The 22,538-nt window shown below is 33.6% G+C and overlaps 1 protein-coding gene across 2 annotated transcripts in view; it reads right to left on the reverse strand.

The window, feature by feature from the left end:
- The window catches only part of KLHL1 (kelch like family member 1), a gene marked incomplete at both ends in the record, with an annotated part of 240,056 nt that overhangs the window by 35,878 nt on the left and 181,640 nt on the right, over window positions 1–22,538 (reverse strand). For both annotated transcript variants that reach the window (XM_084234749.1, XM_084234748.1), the window contains one exon: window positions 7,154–7,378. In XM_084234749.1, the coding sequence (XP_084090875.1) occupies window positions 7,154–7,378 (225 nt within the window). The remainder of the gene's footprint in view (window positions 1–7,153; window positions 7,379–22,538) is intronic.

A 22,538-nucleotide genomic window follows, 5' to 3' on the forward strand; every position in this document is an offset into this window, starting at 1 on the left:
AAAAAGCACCAACTGCTGTGATTTAGGCCTAGCAGACAATAAGTAGATGGTCATGAGAGGCATGAATGGAAAAACCACAAAGAAATAAAGATGGAAACAATTGATTAATTAGGCAAATATAAGCTGAGAATAATAAATTATTCTTTAGTGGTTTGGAAAGTTACATATGGTATTATCCCTAAAGGTATAAAGAACTGAGCAGCAATTTGAAAGAAAATTGAAAGATCAAACTTTAAGAAAATTTCCTTTATGAGAAAATTATGCTGATTCTTGATGATATTTCATTTTCAAAGTACAGTATGGAGTTGAATTAATGTTATTTACTAAGTACTTTGATAATAAATTATTCAATTATCAACTATCATTATTAGAAATAAAAATATTAACATTTGATTTAAGACTTCTGATGGTGTCTGATAAAGTAAAACATTTCTCCTCTTAGAACTGAAATTTGTTTTTGTTTTTGTTTTTTTGCCTTTATTTCATGCAGAGAAAGCTGCTTAATGATCAGAGGAAGGGAATAATTTTCACATAGTAAAGCAAAACATAGTTAGAATATTAATTTTTATAAGTCAGTATATGTTCAGCTACAGGACTTTCCCTGGGTCATTTTAGTCAAGTGTGTTTTTTTTAAAGTTAATAATTAGTTTTAATTTTTTAAAAACCTTTAATTCAAAACAGCAGATGAAAAGAAAATTGTACTCATAGCTTGACTAAAACAAATGTCTAAAGGTTTAATGGAGATATTTTGTCAAGATAAGGTCAAGACTAACATGTCAAATTATTTTCTATCAAACATATGTTAGTGCTAAAAAAAGATTTTCTATTTGGCTTTCTTAGAAATTAATTCCTCGCACATTTGAGCAGTTTTTGTTACACATTGACATTAAGTTTATGTGTACAAAAACCCAGTGTTTAATAACTTCATTAGTTAAGGCTCTGTTTATGCTTTTGTTAATTATTAATTATTTCATGATTAAACTGAGAGCTCCTGAATTTCTCCTAGTTTCTATTGACTAAAATAATACATACACACACACACACACACACACACACGCAAACACACTTACTTGAAATTCAAGTACACAGAAAAATTGAGCTTTTGGGGGAGCAGGCTCATCGCTGGTCCAGTGTGATCACAACAGCAGCAGCCCCTCAACACCACAGCCACCCTGTTCTGGGACTCCTGGCTCCACTGGCGGCTAACAGCCAATCCTACCACATGGAACCACACTGCAGCCACTGCATCTGGCTGGTAGCCGCTGGTAGCATGCATGAGCATCTGCAAGGGGACAGCTTTAGCTTAGATGAGTTCCCACGCAAGAGCAGCACGCCCATCCAGCTGCATGATCCGCAGCCATGCAGGCAGGCTCAGAGTGCTCTAAGGCACCACATACGTCATTTATGTAGACAGGCTGGGGGCAGATGGTAGGCTACGGACATGGGCTCCATAGCCAGAGCAGTGGTTTGAGTCACAGCCTTCTAGCCCAAAGGCTGGGTCTGCTACACTCACAGGCGGAGAACAAGAGACAGTTCAGGTGGCCTCTGTGCGCTTGAACCAAACCAGATCAACATGCACCAGATTGGTGCAGTATGTAGAGGTACCACCTTCCTGGACATCCCAGTCACACCACGTGACCCTGATTATATTGGGGACTAACGTCCTCTGAGTAGGTAGGTGATGCTAATAAAAGAGGTGGTTTTCCAGATTCCATCCCCTGACTACCTGAAGGGGGAGGCTGTTGGGAAGAAGTTGGGGAGCAGTGCCACCAAGGGAGCTTAAAGAGTCAGGACACAGGCAGGCTGCTCTCTCAGTGGATGGCAGTTGACTAATCCTCAGTCACTTCATTTTAATCTTCCTCTGTACCAGTGCAAATAGGTGTTTCCTTCTTGATGGGACACCTGGGCTTGGTCCTCGCATGTAAGGCTTGTCATCTGGTTTCAGCAGCTTGCTGTGCTCCAGGTGGCTGTTCCTGGCTTGCCTCTTGAACAGGCCAGCTGCCATCTTTCCTTGACTGGCTCTTGTTTGGACTTGGATCACTGTACCATGGGCACTATCTGGGGTAGGACAGTCTGGATCTGGTCTCATGCAAAGCTATAAGCAAGCGCTCATGCTCTCTCCTCTGCTTTTCTCAATTCCTATGTACATAAATGTTGTTACTGTTCTTTCTGTTTGTCCTGCATTCTACATTCATAAACACTTGGAAAAGGAACCACCGGTTGAGTCATTCCCTTTTCTCCAGGTTTGCTCCATTTCAGAACAAATACAGTTCTTACCTTAATAAGAGCCATTTTTCAGGGCCCTATTATGATTGTCTGCAATTGATAACAGTGTCATACATTCATTTAACAGAGTTCTAGTATGAGCAGTAGTATTTTAGGCATGTGGGAAGTTAAATAGAAATGAACATCACATAGGCACATTCTAGAAGCTAATAGGCCAATTGTGAAAAAAAAAAAATGCTTTATATAGGGCCTCCCTAGTGACACAGGTGTTAGAGTCTCAGCACTCTCAAGCTATCCCCAGCCACTGCAGCATGAGTTCAATCCCCAGCCAGGGAGCTACCCACATGGCACAGCAGATCTCCCCTGTCTTGCCTGGTGCTCCCCACTCTGTCTCTGGTGACTCCTCTCACTCCCTGCACTTATGGCCTGTACCCCAGTTCTTGTATGCATAATTAAATAAATCTTAAAAAAAGAAAAAAAATGCTTATATAAAGAATTATTATCTATTTTACAATCATGGGTGCTATAGTACACCTACTACATACCCAGAACATAAAGAAGAAAACGACAATTGCCAAGGGTAGTAAAGGAAGGACATTATATTAGACCCAATCATTAAACAGTGAATAGTAGATCTTTAGGCAGGTGGAGAGGAAGGGTAAGTCTGGATGGAGGTAGTAGCTTATAGGCTGTAAAACAACTTTATGTGTTTTCAGCTTGGTGAGATGTTAAGTGTGATAAATCTGTAGGCGTAATAACAGGAAAATAGCAGAGGTTAACATAGGTGGAGGGAGAGGGTAAATATTGATAGAATGTGAAAAACACTTTTTGTGCCCTTAGCAAACTTCAAAAATAAGAGAAAACAAACAAATAAAAGCAGACTCCTTATACTTCCATATATTAATACATTGGCAACAATTTTTTATCCATTGTCTTCAAAATGATCTTAAGCAATAAGAATCAACTGCCTCAATTTCATTTGAATGAGTCATTTAACATTACTTTTCCATCTTAATTCATTTAGGGTGAGACAGTTTAATATATCTTATATATATATTTCTAGATTTTATGTATCAAGGTCAGAGATTCCTATTACAGACTTTTCCACTAATGACCCTTGCCTGTCATTTCAGGCGTACATATATTATAGTAGCACTTGACCTTTGTTAGCATAGATTCATGGTAGCTGCTTCTAGTCAAAAGCAGTTATTAAAAATCTAAAATGTGAACCAGGTATATTTTTGTTATTGAGACGGTGTAACAGTGAATCAGGTGCATAATTTTAAACTTAAAGCTTCCTAAGTGCTAAAATTTAGGGATTACATGTCATGAAATAATTTTGAGAGAATTCTGTTTAATAACAATAATGCAGTAAAATGCTTTTTTACTCATTGATAAGGTGATCACAATAGGGAGACATGTGACTCCAAATGCAAAAATATTATTTCAACACAGCAGATGCACTAAGCAATTTTCTTATTCATCGTTAGTATTGTACACCTGAAAAATAGATAGCAAACTAGATAAAAACAATTGCAATAAGGACTGAAACACAATCATTAAACAATGAATAGTAGTTCTTTAGGCAGGTGGAGAGGAAGGGTAAGTCTGGATAGAGGTAAAACCATCATTTTGTTGTGAAGGACTTATTCAGTGTTACCTAATGAAACTAAGAAATGTTATTTTAAGAGGCGTCAAAAAAATGGTTTAATCCCAGTCCTGCTATCACTATACAATAATATTTAAATAAATGCAAGTAAATGTAAACAAAACAAGAAACTGTATAAGTTTAAATGACTGCTCAAAAATCCTTAAAATGTCTTTTCCTGTTGATTTTTTTATTTTCTGTTCTGGCTGCATACACATATCATTCCATTAAAAAGTCTTAGGCATTTCCTCATTACCTTTTTTAAAACTGATTGACATGGAGGTGTTTTTGTACGTCATAAACAATGTTGTAAACCTAAGTTACATCAATTAAAAAAAGATTAATTAAAATATACCAGAAAAACATGAACTGAAAGTGGTAAACTTTTTGCAGTTAATTTAACATCCTCCGTCCCCTATTAGTCTCCCTTTCTGTGTAATTCACCTGATGAGGAGATTGCCATCTTGTTTACCTTTATTATTTGAATTTTGGATTAGTATTGTGACTTTTAGATCAAACAGGTCTATCTCTCAATATTTCTCATTTATGGAGAAAATTAATTTTAAAACCAGATCCTACTTTCAAGGGTCTATCCAGAAGATCATCTAAGGGCCTTTGCTTTTCATCAAAGCACAATAATGGGTTTTCTTTCTACAGAACCCACAAATTCTTAACACTGTTGCAGAATACAGTGCTTGGTATTCACAGAATACCAGAAAGGAAGAAATATAGCTCTTGACTATTTAAGAAATAGATTTTCATAACACATTTTACAATATGAAATTTTGCTTCCAGAAATGAGGAATAAATCAAGTGAGGGTTTAATACATAACAAACAGGACCCAGAATCTCTGTGACTTGGTAAATAATTTTTATTTGTAGGAGAGCATTTGCAGCTAGTGTATATAGCTAAGATGCATAATATTTAAGATAGCTATTGTTATTTGTCTTTTTCCCAGTATCTAATGTGACACTTTAGCATTCAAAAGGTCCTCAATGAATATTGATTTGAACATAAAGTAGTAGAATATCAAAGTTTAGAATTCAGGGAGCAATAGACTATATATATACAATAGACTATATATTTACTTATTGATAAGGTGATCACAATCGGGAGACATGTGACTCCAAATGCAAAAATATTATTGCAACACAGCAAATGCACTAAGCAATGTATATATATATATATATATATACACATACATATATGCATACATACACACATATAATTTACTGATATTGTTTATAAATTATATAAGATCAAATTTTAGTTGAGAAGTTCTTAGAATTTGTCATCATTTCTTTTCTTCCATCCCTTCCTTCCTTTTCTTCCTCCCTTTCTTTCTTCCTTCCCTCTTTCCTTTTGGTTTTGTTTGGATTACTAATGATGTGTGTATTTCATTATCTCATTTTAGAAATATCTGATTTAAAAGTCTGAGTGTGCGGTTTTGGATTTTTTTCTTTGTAAAACTTTGAAAAAGCAACCCTTTTAAAGAAAAACATAGGCCCTCTTAATATTGTGAGGAATGTTTTTCTTTAAGTCAAAGATGTGAAAAGTACAAACATATACTGATATAATTTAAAAAATAAAACAAAAGCTCAGCTGAAGCAAGTGTTCATTTTAACACAACAAAAACTGAGAGCTTAAAATGAGATTTTCTAATCTAATGGGTTAGATCACAAATAAGTGCAAACTTTTATTATGCTGATATTTCCCACAGTCCATTCAGTATTTGTTGTTATAAGTATAATTTCTAAAAGATAGGGGGGGGAATTGATAATAAATGTCACTTTGGATTCTCTTTCTTCATACATTCATTCAGAATTTTATTAATTTCAATACTTAATAGTGTTTTGAAAATACTCTTTAACATTTTAATTTTCATCATTCTTCCCCAGTTTATGAAACTTCATGTTTTTTGTTCTCCTGGCATGATGTGTTTCTGGATGCAAATAAGCAATTCCCCATCCTCTCCTCTCTGCTTTCACTTCTAAGTAGAACATCCCCAGATTGCTGTAGTAAATTTCCTCCTCTCTACTATAAGAGGCTAGAAGTGGAGGAAGTGGAGTCAGACTTCTTTTAAGCATCAGAGAATAAGACAATTGAATAATGCATTAGGGCAGCCCAAACTTTTGCAGCTGGGTAACAGTTCTGCGTTGCTTTTGGCAAAGAGAGCATTGAATGGTCTATTTCTCCCATGAGGTCAAGAACTCTGTGCACATTGAACCATTTATCTTTCCTCTATCTTTCCAGACAGTGAAAGGTGATCTTGCATTCTGACACTAGAATACTTGTTCTTCTTGAGAAACTCCTTTTTTTCCCCAATCACAGGTTTGAGAGAGAAGGTTTTGAAATGCACAGTCTTACTGAGATTAGCAGAACGAATAATGTCTGAAGTTGCTGATTTTTTCTCCCTTCATATTTAAGTGATACTTTGACATAGTATAATAAGCTGAAAACTTTACCCATTATTAGTTTGAAGTACAAATTCAGGAACTGTTAGGCTTTATTAACTCTCTCCCAAGTATTTGCACAAGACTTCATAATTTACAAAATGATTTCATATTCATTATTATCATTAGGTTTTTATCAATTTAACCTTGAATTATTTTAAATCAGGAAATGGAGACTCATAGTTTAAATATTCAAATCATGTAAATATAAGTGGTAGATTCAATACTCACAGTCAGAATCTTCTGAATCCAGATACAGTTCTCAATCTACAAGTTACTCTGTTGTTGAATCAATTGAATATTGTTATATTGAGCCCTGGTGCCAGCTGATGTATCACACTTTCTATAAATCTGTATTCTCTGCTGTCCATAAAATTTTCAAGGTGGAATCAATTATGTTCTTAGATACTCTTAGACTTTTCTACTCAGTAATGAGGAAGTGAGTGGCCTTAATTAAGGTTTCCTCTATCCACATTAACTGTTTCATCCTCTGAAAACATTACTCTGGTCTCTCCATGATAATTCCTGTTTTTTGTTTCTTGTCTTTTTTTTTCAGACTCAATTTTATAGATTGCATGAATGTCATATTGTGAAAACTGTGATGAGAGCTTGAGGTCTACTCATTTTGTTATAATTCGCATCTCAATAGTTTGATGCATTGATCAACACAAGGAATGGTTAAAAGTTAAAATATATGCACCAAATAAACTCACAATTTACATACATTTCCTGATAATTGATGGGAGCAGCTCTCCATTTTAACATACATTTCACTATCAATAAACATGTTTCTAAAATGAACATGAATAAACTAAGACCACTTACCTAGACCGTGTCTATGTGTTGACATTGGCGGTAACACAGTCCAAGTTTTGGTTTTGGGATTGTAACATTCAACAGTGTTCAGTGTCTTTAAGCCATCTCGACCTCCAATTACAAAGAGTTTGTCATCAATAACAGCCACACCAAACTGCAATCTCCTGCCATTCATCATCCCAGCTTGGATCCACAGATTTGTTCTGAGGTCATATTTCTCTATGGTTGTAGCTCCTGATAAAACATAAAATCAAATAATCATGATTTACTACTAATGCAACATATTACCTGCTCAAGGCAGAGCACACACTAGGATGTGAAAACAATCTTGTCATATTCATTTTTCTCAAACAGAATGTGGCAGAAAAACAAAGGGAGTTGCAATTCAGCTATTTCCTTTTCTTTCCATGGCAGACACTTTAATGAACTAAATAGAGACAAATGTTCATTTTGTTTGAATTACCTAATAGTCTTATGGCAAATTATCAGTTCAATAGATTGCTGGAAAGGAAATAATTCTGACAGTAGATTTTATAATTTCATTCTATCACTCTTAGCAATTATAAATACATACATATGTGTGTATATAATCCTATCATGACAATTATGATCTTTTTTAAAAAAAAATTAAGCTCTGTATGTTACTGGTATGATTCTGAAAATAAAACTAATTTAATATTTTTACCATTTTTCTCTTTAAGTTTGTTTTTCAAAATAATAGATTTTAAAGTTAAACTTAAAATATATAAACCAATGTATGCTTTGCCTTTTTTAACTTGCTTTTTGAAAATGTATCTGTGGAATAGATGTTAGAAAAAAATAATGATCTATCTTCATCGATCATATTACAATCTAAATAAATTAGCTATCTTTCTCAAAAATGCTATATATAAATTCAAGAAATACAATAAATTAACTAATAAAGTAGAAATTGAAAGTACAAACTAAATTTTATATGATTCACTGGATTCAGTTAAATAACTTACATTGAAAATGTCTTCCTTAAGTTTACAAATGTTTATATGATAAAAGTTAACAAATACTGAGATTACTTCAGTGTTTGATCATATCTTCATTTTCACTTCAACCTCAGTGAGTAACTATTCCTACAATGTAGAAGTCAACATTCTAATGTACTTTTAATCACTGAAAGATATTTTTACTTATAATATAATAAAAGGTTGAAAACTAGAGAAAATCACTTTTTGGGAACTCATTCACTCTTTAGAATCTAACCAGCAATGAACTAAGCAATATAAACATAGGCAGGAGAATTTTTGTTAATTGAAATAAAAATAATATATAAGTTATGCTCAATTTTTATCCAAAGGTAATAAGCAGTAATACTAAAGAAACTGAGTTAGATGTAGTAAATCCTTTTTATATTAAATATGAGTAAATTTCCATACAACTATGGAATATAAATTATTATAAAGCTACTATTGTTATCATTACAATAAATTATTGTTACAATGGAATTTAATGATATTAAAATAATTTGATGTTTAGTAATAGGAGATATTACTGAAGCAAATATGCTATAGGGAAAGCAATAGGAATTGATACTTATACATTCTATTTTAACATCATAGATGGCAGAACTTACTCCATTATTTGCAATTCAAATAGCAACTTTACTTTTCTTGAAGATGGAACAGGAAAAATTAAGTTTTCTGAACTGACAAAATAGATGTTACAAAATCTCCTATAAAGGAGATCAAGCTCTTTTAGTCAACTCTCCAGAAAGACCCTCAGGTCTTCTCACAAAGCCTTTTTACTACAAGTTTAATGCAATATTCATAAGCTCAGTTACTTGACTTCCAAGACTTTTTACAAATCCTCAATTAAAATGATCTTGGGCAGCTAAAATCAGCAAGAACTGACAGTGAGAGAATAACCAGGAAAAAAAATACATTAATTGAACTCAACTAGAACAATCATTTTGTGTTTGTGTGTGCTAAAACGTTAAAGTTAGGAAATGTAGGAAGTTAAATTTTCACTTGTAACCTTCTATTTTAAATATTTAACCATAAATGTCTTAGCTCTATAATTAAAATACTAATTCACTATTTTTAAAAGCAGCTTCTGGTGCTGGTATTAAAAGAAAGAGACATCTTAGATGGCTTAAGAGTGCCCAAAATTAAAGTTAATATGTCCACCATTATTACTTAGCTCCTTTCTTTGCAACAAAATACTCAAATATTAAAATAACTATAGCAGAAGAACATGCATATTAAACATAATTACAAGTTTATGAATTTTCTTAATAAATGTTCATTTGACATTTTCACATTAAATATGTTTTATATTATTAAAATATCCAATATTCTGATACCCACTTTCCATATAATATTTTTCAGAGGTTTTCTAATCTTTATTGAAAATATGGGTGCCAGTGACTGAAAGGAAAAATAGTTACCATGACAATTGTGTTCTAATTCTAGTATTACCAAAGGGACAGCAGAAATACAATTCATTGAAATGTCTTTTCAGATGTGTAGTAAAAGAAAGTGAGGTCCCATTGATCCACCTAACCTACAAACTCTTGGAGAATACAATTATGCCTTTTTCTAAATGAGCACCCACTCTTTGAAATATATATATTAATTAGAGGCTTTTGCGATCTACTGATGTTTACTCAGTGCCACAGTAAATGATAATATACTGATTGCTACTTTATCTCTATTTTTTTTTATTTCTTATTCTCTATGAGGCTCTATCATAGAAGTAATTTAAGTGAACCCTTGCATTCAAGGCACAGATATACATTTACTCTCCTTTGGGTCTGCAAAAGAAAACTTAATTTAGAGAAAGGATGTACTTATTATTTGCTACACATTCACCAGAAAGAGCAATGAAAAAGAATGTACTGAGTACTAAAAATTTATGGCATGGTGAATATTTATTCATCGTGCATTATTGTATAAATCTTCATTCACTTAAAAATCTTCAGAAAGTACATTAATGTGGGCAAATATTCTGATTACTAAAAGGCAAAGTAAAGTGATTAAGACTAAGTTAGGAATAATTTGAACTATAATCTATTAAGTTCCTGTGACCCAGTTCCAGTGTGTGTGTGTGTGTGTGCACGCGCGCGCTTGTGTGTGTAGTAGGGGTAGGTTTCCTTACACATCAACAAACAATGATCTAATCACTAACTGATCTTCCTAAAATTGAATTCAATTCTGACACTATCTACCTGGAGAGAGCATCAGGTTCCAAGATTAAGGGCTTAGTTTTTTAAGATTGCTGCCTCTTCCACTTCAGATACTGTTTAAAGGCTAAATAATTACCTTTGCCTTGACCATCTGACTGTAAACTCAGAGGTTCCCACAAGCCTCTCTGCAACCTTGATCAATATGCTACAGCCACTCACAGAACTCAGAGAAACATTTTTCTTGTTTGATTGCCAGTGCATTATTAATGGATACGTAATGTACACAGATGAACATTCAGATGGAAGTGATACTTAGGTCAAGGATGGGAAAGTAGCCTGTAGCCTCCATGCTCTGCTCTAATGTGCCAGTCTCCCCAGATCTCCTGAATGCTCTCCTAACCCTGTGTGTGTATATGTGTGTTTGCATTTTATGGACTCTTTATTACATATTATGATTGATTAAATCTGTGGCAATTCAAGATTGAATAAATTTCCAGTCCTTCTTTCTATTTGAAGGTTGAGTAGGGGTTTACTAGAAGCTCTAAACTCCTAATCACCTGATTGGTTCCCCTTAGGTTCCATAAAAATTTTAGAACTCCCATCACCGGGAATCCCAAGGGTTTTAAGAACTGTGTGCCAGGAATGGGTCAAAGATCAAATATATAATAATAATACAAATAAAAAAAAACCTGCAAATTTTAATCTTGGTGCATCCTCAAAATAAATATTAGAAATGACTATAGTCAAGACAATCATGAATAGTTGTTTCTTTCAGTGAAGATAGGCTATGAAAGGCAACTTCATTGACAGATGATTCACTTTTCACCTTACAGACGCAAATTTTACTCTTCATTAAGGAACATAGTTTTCAGGATCTGAATGACTCTTGTCTAAGAACTCACTGGGAAGGATATAAGCAACGAGACTTTAACACACAAGGAGCTTTCCTGATTTTAAAATTGTTAAGGAAGCAGACATTTACTTTTCTTAGTTTTTCCTCTGAGAACCTTATGGAAGTATGATTCTCCTCTAAAATATCTTTAAGTGAGCCAGTAAACAGATACATATTCTAAAGGATGATACTTTGTGATTGAAAATCAAACAGGGTTTGACTGACATGCTGTTATTTGTTGTTTTGAGTTGTTTCTATATCTTTGTGCAAACTGATAACCTTGAATTGGTGGTGTCCAATGATATACTTCAAGTTCAAAGAAAATGTAGTGAAGTGGAACGGAAGTGACTGAATGGAGTTACTGAGGCAATACTTAAAGGGCAAAGATGAAAGAATAAGCTTTAATTTTTTTTTAATATTTTGTTTCTTCAGAAAAAGTCATAGAGTATTTTAAAGTTATTTCAGCTTAATTAGAAATGCTCAGGTTTCTCTGGCACAGAGTTGTAAGTGAATCATTCTCTTAAAGCCTTGTGATTACTATTGAACTAAATGCTCAGTTGTGGGATTGGAATTTAAAAAGCTCTTCCTTAAAAGTTCTTGATATTGCAGCTTGTCCAGTTCAAGATAAGAATGTAAAAATCAGGTCAAGATGGTTAATTCCACCTATTTCACTTTCTATCTCAGCCTTTCAACAATACTGATAATGATGTAGAATGATGAGGAAAAATCAAGATAAAATGATCCTTCAAATACAAAGAGAAAAATACCAGAAGATTATCTCTAAAATTAGAGAATTTCTTAATTTTAAACATATGAAAATTCAAGGCACATTTAAATATTAAAATTCCATAACATATGCTCTATTATAAAATTATTCAATAAAAATCTCAAAGAAATTAAGTTTTAATTTTACATTTAAGAATTAAAGCTTTTCTCTCCTTTGTATATATATATATAATATATATATATTTTTAAAAGATTTATTTATTTTTATACAAGAACCAGGGTATAGGCCAGATGTGCGGGAGGGTGAGAGAATTCACCTTCTGTTCCCACCTGCACCACCAAGGAGGTCCTCCTTTATATTTTTTCATAACTATGTTATTATTTGCCATATTAAGAAAATTTACTTTGAGTTCATATGAAATACAGAACTATTTGATCAGACTTGAATGAAATTCATTAAAGTATATTCAATAATATCAACAAGGAGGAAAAGCAAATATGTACACATAATATGGTTTTAATTCTCCTTGTCCTGTCTAGTATATTCTCTAGGGCAAGAGTCACCACTTACTGTGGACTTCACATGCCACCAGTTATATAAGGGAAGTTTTTAACCAACTGGACTCCATTTATTATTCACAGTTATGTATAAGTTGATAAGCAGAACAATGTAATGATGCCATAATTATTATCTCAGTTTTACATCAAAGAATATCACTTGCAAAGTTTCTCAGTTTTTAATTCTTTGCTTACTTTCTTTGGAGCAAAATGACCTCATAAATGCTTTCATCCAAATCAGAGGGCCTGCTGCCCTCTGCTTGCCTGCTGCCCTACTATAAGGAGAAAAAGACTGTCTACAAGAATGATTTGCAATAGTCATCAACCTCATACCCTAACATTCTAACACTATTTCTCAGTATTCAGCAGCATAATTACACAGTTTTTCTACAATTACAAACAATTATTGCTAACATTGTTCTGATATGTGTGATTACAGTTACCACAGTTTAGTTAAATAACACCAGCCTCCCAACAACAGGTTTCAAATTGTAGTTACCACAATATATTAATTGTCATTGCATAAAGTATGAACTTTGCCACTATTTCTTCAGAACACAAATACTGCTTAAGTAACAAATGTGCATTAAGACTAGTCGCTAAATATATCACTTCTTCAAATTCTGTAACTGATTGGTCTTTGACCATATGTTATTGAGCTCATGCACCAGCTTTAGGTTGCATTTTTATCGCCTATTAAATCCACCATCATTTAAAAAAAAAAAGAATATTTGGATAATGGAAAGAGGAAATTGGTGAAAAAAAGATGTAAGTGGAATATGAAAAGAAACATGTTAATTCTGGAAGTGAAATAGCAGTGAACCACACTTCCATGTCAAATTGATTGAGGTTGCCACAGGCGATTTAACCCCAATCCTATAATTACACTACTAGGCCTCCTATGCAAGATTCATACAATTTGATGTGCTCTCAGTAATTCAAAGAATGTTCTTAGGCAGATAAGCAGGTAAAACAGGAGTTTGGATTTGGTAGGACACTGTTAACATGCACATAGACTCTGCCCACTCTGGCTGCCATTGCCTAGAATTGTGTTAAGGGAATATGATATTTGGAATCACAAATTTCCTAGAAATAGTGTATTGGGATTGATTTTCTTCTATAGTTGAGGTTGAAAAACCTTTTTCTACAAAGGGATAGATAGTAAAAAATATAGTCTTGTGGGTCCCCTTATGTGTCTCTTTGTTACAACCATATGGTCATTGCAGAGTAGAAGTAGCTATATACAATAGGTAAGCAAATGAGAGGTACATTACAATAGTATGGACATTAAAAAATAAACTTCACAGATGCACATAATGCATATAATGAATATTTTCTCTATGAAATTCCTCATTTGATTTATTTTTATAATATAAAAAACAAAAATCTCACAAAATAGATAATGGGCTCGATATGACCTATGAGCCATAATTTGCTAACCACTGCTCTTCTAAGGCCAAAAAAATATAATATCTGGCGAAAATTGCACTTAGAAAATGCTTATTGGTTATAGTAAGTTAAATAAGTCTTCATTGTAGAAAGACACTGACAGAATTTCAGATAATAATTGGTATATCAGATTTAATTTTTCAGACTTCCCTTTGAATTAAACCTTTATAAAACAGCAACACTGTTCCTTCATCTTGTATACCCCAACCACCTTTCTATTTCTCTGTTACTAGTTATTACATGGCTATTTTATACTAACTTATATGCATTTTTAATAGTCTTTTGAATATAGTTTAGGCTAGAAAAGTCCAGAGAGACTTGACATTTAGTTTATAGTCACTAAGAACAGTGATAGAAATTAGTCAGTACTCAATAAAAATTTGTTGAAGAATAAACTAATCCAAAAAAGTGAGCTTATGACCTAGGAACCCAAGAAATATTGAGGAACAATTCATAAGAGGGTTACAATTATAATCCAATTTCATGATTAATGCTTTGTAATTGGGACATTGATGTAAAAATTCCACAAAATCTATTATTTCCTAATTTGGGAGAAATAAAGCAATGTTAACTCAGTTATCAAAAAGTCACATTTCTATTTGAAATGTAAGTAGCTATTTAAAAATAACTTTAATGATTATAATTTCTCAGGCTGACAAATATATAAAACCATTAGTCATTTCTGCCCCTGCTCCAGAATTAGATCTTGGAAATGGTCACCTGTAGAGGTTCCTATAAAGAAGCCACTTCAAAAAGAAATTATAATTATATGTAATGCTTTCAACTAGAACCTTAAATGACAAAAGTCCAAATAAATATTAAGAATACTATAACAGGGCCTCTCCGGTGGTGCAGCAGTTAAGCGCTGGGTTGCAAGCTGCCCACAGCCTCTGCAGTGCTGTTTTGAACCCTGGCCACCTGGTGAGGGTCCCACATGGCATACAGACCTCTCCTGCCGCCCTCTGCTCCCCTCAGCAGTGTGCTTTGTCAGTCGGCCTGCTCGGCTCTCCGTTCTGACTCTGGTGAATTCTCTCGCCCTCCCACACTTCTGACTGTATAACCAGTGCTTGTATAAATAAATAAATAAATCTTAAAAAAAAAGAGTACTATAACATACGAAAACCATTTGTTTATATAATTGCAATAGAGTACACCTCACTTAGTTACCTATATAATACAGAATAGTAAATGCCCTTAAAATTCTTATCAAATCAAATTAATAGTGATTTATTGAAATCATATAGCACATAAAATTTAGAAAATAATGTATAATATGGAGAATTAAATATATATTTACAAATCAGATACAATAAAGCTTAAGTTTTTGTAAGTGAACTTATGTTATTCATAAGCTTCCTTTCAAAAGGATCTTCATCTAGAATTAAAAAGTCATAGTACTAAAGCCTTTCTTCTTGGCTAGATTTGTTTTGTGGATCATAAAATCCCCAACTTTCTATGATTAAAGGCTTAAGTATGAACAAAAATAGCCAGCCAAAAATAATTACAATTCAAAATACTCTCTCACTAGCATTTATTAATCAGCATTCAATTAAGTTTTTTTTTAAGATTTATTTTTATTTATTTATACAAGCACTGGGTACAGTCAGAAGCGCGGGAGGGTGAGAGAATTCACCAGAGCCAGAGCGGGGAGCAGAGCAGGCAGAAGGACTGAAGTACACTGCTGAGGGGAGCAGCGGGCAGCAGGAGAGGTCTGCTCTCCATGTGGGACCCTCCTCTGGTGGCCGGGGAGCAGCCAGGAATGGAACCGGTGCTGCAGAGGCTGCGGGCAGCTTCGCAATCCAGCGCTCAACCGCTGCACCACAGGGGAGGCCCGCAATTAAGTTTTTAACATATGTCCTTGTCCTGATATTTCTCACAGTGTTTAAAGAGATATATAATATTCTTATTACCATTATTTGTGAATAATGGTATTTGGAATATCGGGAATATTTCATTTTCTTGCCAAATATTAAAAGGTGCACATAGCTATAATTGTTTCAATTTTTCTACAATGAGTAAGTGCCATGTACCAAAAGTATTTTACGTTGATGTGTGGTGAGGAATTAGACCGAAGTATCTGTATATAAGCCAAAAGTCAAAAAATAATAAAAAAATGTTTTTAATGATTACTTTCATTTCTAACAAAACACCTGTACATACACCTAAAGTAATGAAATAAAAATTGATTTTTTATAATCACATTTCTAATAAATGCATAGTAATATGGACTGAGATCAATATATGCATAGTCGTATTTTCAAAAGTTTAAAACCAGTATGAAAACATTTTTGCTTTAGTATTTTGCTGTAGATGCAAAATGGAATACTTAGTTTTCTTTTATATAATTTGTTTTTCTATAAAATAAAAACTAATTAAATGTACAACTATGCTCCCCACATGACCATGATACTGGGGCTTTCTGACATAAATGCATTTTCAGTTCTTCAATCTCTTGCTTACTCCAGAGAAATGAGGTTGTCACTAGCATCATCATTGAAATTATTATCCTCTCTTGGTGGGAACAGTTGGATTTCTCAGCAATATGTGTAGTTAACATAACTCCAGTGTAACGGAGTAAATTAAATGTGCCCCCCCCTTTGTATTTATTCATGAACTTTGCTCTCACAGTTAAATCGTTTTATGGTGGGTATATCCTAATGTGCATAGATAATTATCTACAACTATATGTTTGAATTCCTGAACCACATTAGCACTGCATACATGCCCTGAGAATCTTTGAAAGTTAGGTATCAAGACTACTTGAGTGTGGAACACCTTACATAAATTATTTGAAAATGTTGACATTAAATAAAAATACTCTAAAAATCAAAGAGCATTTTATATACATAAGAAATGCCAAACAGACCAGGTTGTCATCCAGCATGTGAAACATTATGTTAAGTAGAAAAATAACTACAAAAAAACAAATAGGTTTAGTAATAATTAACAATAGTGAAAACTGTCTTTTACAATGGTTTAGTTCTATATTTGTATAGCTTTGAAAGGAATTGTTTTTTATTATGTTTTCCAGGAATAATAAGCTGTGTGTCTAATAACAGCTTAGCTATCTCTTGAAAGTTCCAAGGCCAAAAAAACTTATATGTAACTATTTACAGAACTTTTTTTTATAATAGCCCAAACAGGAATTATCACAGTTGTCAATCAACAGGTAAATGGCTAAACAAATTACTATTAATCAGTTAAAAGGGATGAACTATTGATACTTAAAACGTGGGTGAATCACCAAAATGTTATACTAATTTACAAAAACTTAAAGGGCAGAAAATATGTGATTGCATTTATATGAAATTCAAGATTAGGAAACATTAAAATTAAAAATATTTACAGGAGTAGCTGTATTTGGAGATGTGGAACTTGGGATTGAAGAAGAAGGGGTACAAGGGAATTTCTAGAATAATATTAATGTTTTCTAGCTTGTTAAGGACTTTTAAAAAACAGTGAATATCAATAAACATCTTTAGAGCTCTGACGTGTGTAATGTGGAGAAGGGGCAGGTACAAAGGAAACTTAGGAATGGTGAAGAGAAAAAATAGACAGTGTAGCTGGGATTGCTAGCTGATAGCCCTCTTCTTTCTGGGCACACAATTACATGATCCATTCTAGCCTACCCAGTAGTTAGAGCTGACAATATGATTGACTTCTAGCCAATGGAATATGAGCAGCAATGATGTAGGTCATTTCCAAGACTATACCAAGCCTTCCAGTCAATATTTTACATCACATTTGTTCCTCTACCAGCTTTTGTACATGAGCATGTACTCAATCAGTTGTTGAAAATGGCAGAAGCAGAATATGGAAGGAACTTATGTCCCTAAATTACCATTTGAAGAGGAGAAACTTACTGATCATTAATACCCATTATGTATATAATAGAAACAAGAAATGAAATGAGTTTAAAAAATTTTTGCACATCAATGTGTTAATATTACCTAAAAGTTCTAAAATATTGAAAAAATAGTTAATAACATGCAAGTTCTGGTGTTTTACATAAAGTGTATTTAACTGAATAGTTTTTAAATATTGATCAATGAATACAGAGATAATAAATGGATAAATATTTGATAAGGCAAATGTGGCATAAAAATGTTAACAAAATTTAGGTAGGTATATGGATATTCATTATAAGATTTTTTAATTTAGTTATATGTTCAAAATTTGTAATATTTTGGAAAAATAAATATGATTAAAAACAGGTTTTCAATATCTGGGTTGGTATAATACATTTGGTAAACACAGAAATCTATAGTATAGAAGAAGGAAAGGTTGGTTAAACTTTGGGAATATTAAAGTAGAGTTATACAAACAGAGAAAGGGGAGTAGAAGGAGATAAACATTGAAACATAAGCCAACATATATATATATGGATAATACTGCAAATAGCACAGAGCTTCAAATCCAAGGAAGTGAGTACTTAAATTTAATAAAAATTAGAGTTAACATATCAAGACTTTCATTATTTTATTTTAAAAGGATAAGTTTTTTCTGCAAAGGGGAAAGGAAAAAAGAGTTGCCTGCATAGTCACAGGAAAGCAGAGAGCTGCTGCTGCCGCTTTGCAAAGGGAAAGGTTTGTGAAAAGTACTGAAGACATTTTTACTGGAGAGAAAAATAGGAAAACCTACTGGTTAAATTTAGAAAGGCGAATGGCAAAGGATAGATGTTGTACTGATAAAGAATATTTGACTATACCTGGGTTGATAGGGACCAAATTATTTTTTCCCATTATTTTGTATTGTGTTTTAATGACCATGGTAAAAGTCATGATAAATTGATTTGACAGTAGTGAGCTGAATGGGTGAGATTAGAGAGACAGGAGATAGGGAGATAATAATCTAGTTTATTTGTTTGTTGTAAGAAGAAATAAATCCATTTCAGAAACACATGCATTATTCTAGACTTGCAGACAGAATGTGACAGATTTAGTTTGCATTCTCTAGTGAAAAGAAATAAGGGGCTTAGATTTTCCTGGGAGACAGAAGCCCTTACAGGGAGAAGTTTACATATATATGTAAAAAACAACTTCCACCCAGTATTAAGATTTCCTCCCATGAAATACAATTCTTACCCAAAAGACATTATTTAGGATAACATATATAAGTATTTTGAAAATTTGAAAGGCAATCTTTAAATAGAATATTGCCACTAACTGAATAATTTACCTCAGAGGTAGCATCATGCAGTAAAAGATACTATGAATCTGTATTTGTCTTTTGCACCTTATCATTTGGGAATGATGGAATCTTTTTATCAGTGACACATAACTTAAATATCTATGTCTAATCACAATTATATGTAAATTCCATTTACTTTTGTCAAAAAACAATTCATTGGAATAAATATAGAGATCTAATTCGTCTCAATTCATGAATTTGTTTGCATCCCATCTAGCAAGGCTCTGCAAGGGATTGCACCAAATTAAATGTTTTCATAGCCTGAAAGAGGATGGGGCAAAGTTATTAGCAAAAAAAAAAAAAAAAAAAAAGATAGACAAAGCCACCTTTCTTTAAGGGAAGGCAGAGCTATCTTTTCATGCAGATTATCTCACCAGGTCTAATCAAGAAACTTCAGAGTGATTGATTTAACATTACATTTTTGGGAGAGGTTAAAGTATCAATAGGTTCGGTAATAAGTCTTGGTGAAACCCCTTATGAATGACTCCATTCTGCTATTTCTTTTTTTGTTAGTGTGTGTTTATACAACAAACATGTTGAGAGTATCTTATTGATAATTTTGATTTTGACAGAAGTTAAAAAATGCCCTTAATTTGCACCATTATGTTTTTAGTCATAAATAGTGCATTATACTTTAAGGCTTATGCTTCATATACATTGCAATTTGTACAGTTTGGATAAACACTAAGGATAATCAAATAATTAGCAATTTAAATATAGCACATATTTACTAAAAATGTTCTATAGATAATAAATATTTCTGAAATTAGAAAAGCAAAGTTCCTGTCTTCAAATTGCTTGTAATTCTTAAAAAAGAATTAATTTATAGTAATAAAACAGAAATACCCATGAATGTATACTTGAGCTTGGAATATTTGCAAATTATTCCTCAGATCTAAGAAATGCATCAATTTTCATTTAGACTCAGGCATGAATTTGTATTATTACATTTGCTATCAGAAGTATGCAGGGAGATTTGATCAAATTGTTAGTGTATCATCACTACACTGTAAGTTCAAATTAGTTGCATGATATCATTTAATACTTTGAGGTATAATTATTTTCTCTGCTTTAGAGATGCAGAAATTGTATTTGAATATAGTATTAACAAATTTCTGAATATACTGAATTAATTTAACTATGTAAATGTCAGTGGTCTGCATTGACATTTATAAATATGTATAAGTATGTATATACATGTAAAAATGAAGTTGCTATTAGTTTCATTCTAAACAAAATACCTACTTTCTAAAATGTATGGAACATAAAACAAGTGAAATAATCTATAGAGAAAAATTCAGAATGGAAAAGGAAAAGGAGGCTTTGTTTGAGAATAGAAAGCATGTTAAAGTGCACTCTCAGTATAGGAATCATCCTGGGCAGATTGCAACAATATTACTAATTTTTGCAAAAAAAAAATTAGGAAAAAAATTCAAAGGCAAAACCAAATACTAAAAGAACAATGAGGTAAAATCTGGGAGAGAGCTAAAACGAATACAAATGCTGGCATGTCCTTGGGGCAGAAGTCCACAATGATGATAAAATCTGGATGCTCCATGGAGCCTGGGACATTGAAGAGGGCTGACAGGGCTGGATCTTGGTTGTAGCCAGCTCATCCTCCATGGAGGAAGGCATCCCCAACTATTGTCCTTTCTTTTCTTCTCTCTCTAGGCAATAATTCTATTAAATTTCTTTCACGCTAAGAGTCTGCTTTGCCTTTGTGTGCATGGATGGCCAGGTCCTATTAGAGTATGCAAGTGTGGGGTTCTTCTAGATACCCCACTATCACATGCTAACACTTTAACTATAAATCTTCACATATGATATACCTACAGTTAGAACTTACCAACACAATCAACCCCACCATCCCAATGATTAGCTAAACCAGTGCCTAATAATTACTTAAGTTTCAGCTCAGTGGGTAAAAAAAAAAGCATAACAAACAGTTTCTCTGTACTTTTTAAATGTTCTAAATATTGTATTCATTCCAGTTACAATTCTCTCTTTATAACATTCATCTTATTGATACATAATTTGCTTATTATTTATTTTTCCAGATTAATTTAGTAACTTTGTGATGTAGTGGTCATATATAATGTTCAACAGGTACACAAGTTCTAAAGATAGAACCTGACACAAAATAGATGTGAAAAAATTTACATCATTATTGAAGACATGCATATGTGAATATATGAAGACTGGAAAGGTATAGATAATACTCTGAATTTTCCTAATATCTATAAAGTATTTATTTTTCTGTAATAGGTGGTACTCATAGTTATCAATTCCATGAGATGTCATCTGAATCCCAATAATTATGAAGCTGAAAATGAATCCAATGGAATATTTACATAGCCTATTATAGGGAATAGTATAAATATGTCAGTAATTTCAAAAAACCACATTGAATACTGCATTTATATTTTATTATTTTTTTGATTTATTTTTATACAAAAGCTGGGGTACAGGCCAGAGGTGCGGGAGTGTGAGAGGACCCACCAGAGGCAGAACAAGGAGCAGAATAGGCAAATGACTGAAATACACTGCTGTGGGCATGACAGGAGAGGCCTGCCGCGCCATGTGGGATCCTCACCAGCCGGAATTGAACCCACACTACAGAGGCTGCAGACAGCTTCAGAGAGCTGCATTCAACATGGTGCGCCATCAGGGAGGCCCTGTATTTTATTATTCTTAAACTAGTCAATCATGAAAAGTACATTCTAATTTTTGGCTATATTTTCTCTTTTGATTTTCCCCTTTTTTATATTTTCCTTCCCTTCTCCTTATGAACTTTGAAGAAAAGAGAACACATTTTTAAGATAAAACCTTAGAGAGGGGAGCAGCACCCACCGCTGGGGCAGACCTGGTGTGCAGGGGAGCGCGTCCCAGGCACCGGCATTTTGCAGCAGGGACCTTTATTTGGTGGAGACTGTGTGAAACAAGCAGAAGGCTCACCGAGGAGCCAGAGGTAAGCTGGGAGGCTTGCCCATGCCAGGCGCCTTCTAGCCTGCAGTCCCAGCCCAGAGGGGAGCGGCACCCACCACTGGGGCAGACTGGCGTGCAGGGGAGCATGCCTGGCACCAGCATTTGCAGCAGGGACCCTTCTTTGGTGGAGACTGTGTGAACCCAGCAGAAGTTCCCCAGAGGAGCCAGAGGTGAGCTGGGAAGGTCGCCCAAGATGCCGGCCAGTACCAGCAACACAGTGTCACAAGGAATACGGCAAATTAGAAAACAGGCAGTGGGGAGTAGAAAAACCACATGCAACCCAGCAACTCCTCAGCAAAAAAGCACACCGCAAAAAGAAAACCATCTACCAGATTGCAACGACAGTAACTTGGAAGAACTTCTGAGCCTTCTAGATAGAGAATTTAAAATTGCTGTGATTAAAAAACTGACAGAAGTCATAAAGGAAAACAATGATA

This window comes from Talpa europaea (assembly GCF_964194135.1).
Source record: "Talpa europaea genome assembly, chromosome: 6".
In the NCBI taxonomy this organism is placed as follows: Eukaryota; Metazoa; Chordata; class Mammalia; order Eulipotyphla; family Talpidae; genus Talpa; species Talpa europaea.